Here is a 2,694-nt window from a genome sequence, read left to right on the forward strand (position 1 = left end):
TGAGCTGCAGCCGGGCATGATGGTTCACGCCTATAATCCTAGTACTCTGGGAGGCCAAGGCGGGCAGATCATCTGAGGTCAGCAGTTCAAGACCAGCCTGGCCAACATGGTGAAATCCCGTCTCTACTAAAAATACAAAAATTAGCCAGGCGTGGTGGCATGAGCCTGCGCTCCTGCTACTCAGGAGGCTGAGGCAGGAGAATCACTTCAATTCGGAAGGCAGAGGTTGTAGTGAGCCGAGATCGTGCCACTGCACTCCAGCCTGGATGACAGAGCAAGACTCCATCTCAAAAAATAAAAATAAAAACTAAAATAATAATAATAATGAGCTGCATTAGTGGAGCATGCCTGTAGTCCTGGCTACTCAGGAGGCTGAGGTAGGAGGATTGCTTGAGCCTGGGAGGTCAAGGCTGCAGTGAGCTGTGATGGCACCACTGCACTCCAACCTGGGTGACACAGTAAGACTCTGTCTCAAAATAATAATAATAAAAGAGCTGGACTGGTGGCACACACCTGTAATCCCACCTACTTTGGGAGGCTGAAGTGAGAGGATTGCTTGAGCCCATGAGTTCGAGGCTGCAGTGAGCTATGGTCATGCTACTGCACTCCAGCCTGGGCAACAGAGCAAGACCCCATCTCCAAAAACAAAAACTGAACAATGACTCAGTAAGTTGGTCATTCACTTGGTGCCCCACTCACCAGCAACTGGCTTTGTGTGGGGTTCAGGCAGGTGTCAGTATTCTGGTCTCCAATTCCCTCCCTCGGGGTCTGAGCCACACATGGGCTTGCAGGCAGGGAGGGCGGGCTCCCTAGATGCCCAATGGGGGTCTCGCTCACCTGGGAAGGTCTGCGTGTTGTGGCGGAACTTTGCAAAAATCTTATTGCGAGCATCCAGGAGCTTCATGGCTCTCTGCACCTCCTTGTTCTTGGGGTTCCCACACACCTTCCTGTGTCTCTTGGGGAGGTAGAATCTGTGGTGAGCAGAGCAGGGTGCCCAGGTTAGGGTATAGGCTGAGAGCGAGGCTGTGTGTGCACCTCACCCTGCCAGCCCCCACGGCCCCACTCACATTGCAGCAGGCAGATTGCAGCTCCCGCTCACCTCCTGGATCCGATAAGTCCAGGCATGCCGGAGCACAGCCCACCCAATGGGGTAGTGGTAGGCCAGGCAGCAGTCCTCAAAGACACCTGCAACCACACAGCCACCCAGACACTCGCAGCCTTGCCTGTGAACTTGGGGGGGCCAGCCACAGACAAGGGCACCTGTCTGCATACCTGTCTGCTCATACCACAACCCTTCCAGGCCCGCCAGAGGCTGAGGAACAGCCTTAGGAAAAGAAAGCCGCCTGGCTCACCCCTTACCCCTGGATATTGGGACAGCCAGAAGTTGGAGAGGACCCTTGGGTCCCAGCTGGGAAAGGTGTGGAATAAGCAAATGAACGGACCAAGGCCACCTCTACTCCTGCTCTGGGGAAAAGGGTGACTCAGAGTGCAGGTGCACCCTGAGGAGGGGCCAACACCACCCCTCCCCAGCCAAGTTCTACCCTCCTAAAAATGAGCTGATTGGAGCCTCAGCATGGTGGCTTATGCCTATAAACCCAGCACACTGGGAGGCCGAGGTGGGCAGATCGCTTGAGGTCAGAAGTTCAAGACCAACCTGGAAAACATGGTGAAACCCCGTCTCTACTAAAAATACAGAAATTGGCCAGGCACAGTGGCTCACGCCTGTAATCTTAGCACTTTGGGAGGCCAAGGCGGGTGGATCACCTGAGGTCAGGGGTTCGAGACGAGCCCAGCCAACATGGTGAAACCTCGTCTCTACTAAAAAATACAAAAATTAGCTGGACATGGTGGCGGGCGCGTTTTTTGTTTTTTTTTTTTTTCCGGAGTCTCACTCTGTCGCCCAGGCTGGAGTGCAGTGGCACAATCTCAGCTCACTGCAACCTCTGTCTCCTGAGTTCAAGCGATTCTCCTGCCTCAGCCTCCTGAGTAGCTGGGATTACAGGCGCCCGCCACCACGACCAGCTAATTTTTGTATTTTTAGTAGAGATGGAGTTTCACCATGTTGACCAGGATGGTCTTGATCTCTTGACCTGGTGATCCACTCGCCTTGGCCTCTCAAAGTGCTGGGATTACAGGCATGAGCCACTGTGCCCTGCTGATGGTGGGGGCTTTTAATCCCAGCTACTCCAGAGGCTGAGGCAGGAGAATCGCTTGGACCCAGGAGGTGGAGATTGCAGTGAGCCGACTTCGTGCCATTGCACTTCAGCCTGGGCGACAATAGCAAAACTCTGTCTCAATAAAACAAAACAAAACACCAACCAAACAAACAAACAAAAAAAAAGTGTTAATACAAAGTATGGAGCTCTCAGTAAATGCCAGTTGTCTAGACAAGCAGAAATGAAACCCACAGATGAATTAGACCTAGTGTTGTCTTCGGGGAGCTCCAGGGAGATTGATCTCTACAGAGAGGAGGAAGCACAGGCACTGTGGGGGGTGCCCAGAGGAGGAGGTGATGCTGCCAGAAAGTTCTGGGGGGATGAGCAGGTGGAATGAAAGAGCCGAGGATGAGCTGATGAGATGGTGGTGGAAGCTGGGGCACAATTCTCTGTCCAAATGGCCTTTGGAGTTCTCTGCAATCCCACCTCTGCCAGAATTAACCTCCAGAGGTCAAGTCTGAGTCCCTACAGAGCCCAG

General features: G+C 53.3%; 1 protein-coding gene across 1 annotated transcript in view; it reads right to left on the minus strand.

The window, feature by feature from the left end:
- The window catches only part of CCL25 (chemokine (C-C motif) ligand 25), a 28,611-nt gene that overhangs the window by 6,255 nt on the left and 19,662 nt on the right, over window positions 1-2,694 (minus strand). The window contains exons 6-7 of the mRNA XM_011982053.1: window positions 1,068-1,185; window positions 838-971 (exon numbers count right to left, since the gene is read on the minus strand). Coding sequence (XP_011837443.1) covers window positions 838-971; window positions 1,068-1,185 — 252 coding nt within the window. The remainder of the gene's footprint in view (window positions 1-837; window positions 972-1,067; window positions 1,186-2,694) is intronic.

This window comes from Mandrillus leucophaeus, unplaced genomic scaffold (assembly GCF_000951045.1).
Source record: "Mandrillus leucophaeus isolate KB7577 unplaced genomic scaffold, Mleu.le_1.0 Scaffold234, whole genome shotgun sequence".
Taxonomy (NCBI): Eukaryota; Metazoa; Chordata; class Mammalia; order Primates; family Cercopithecidae; genus Mandrillus; species Mandrillus leucophaeus.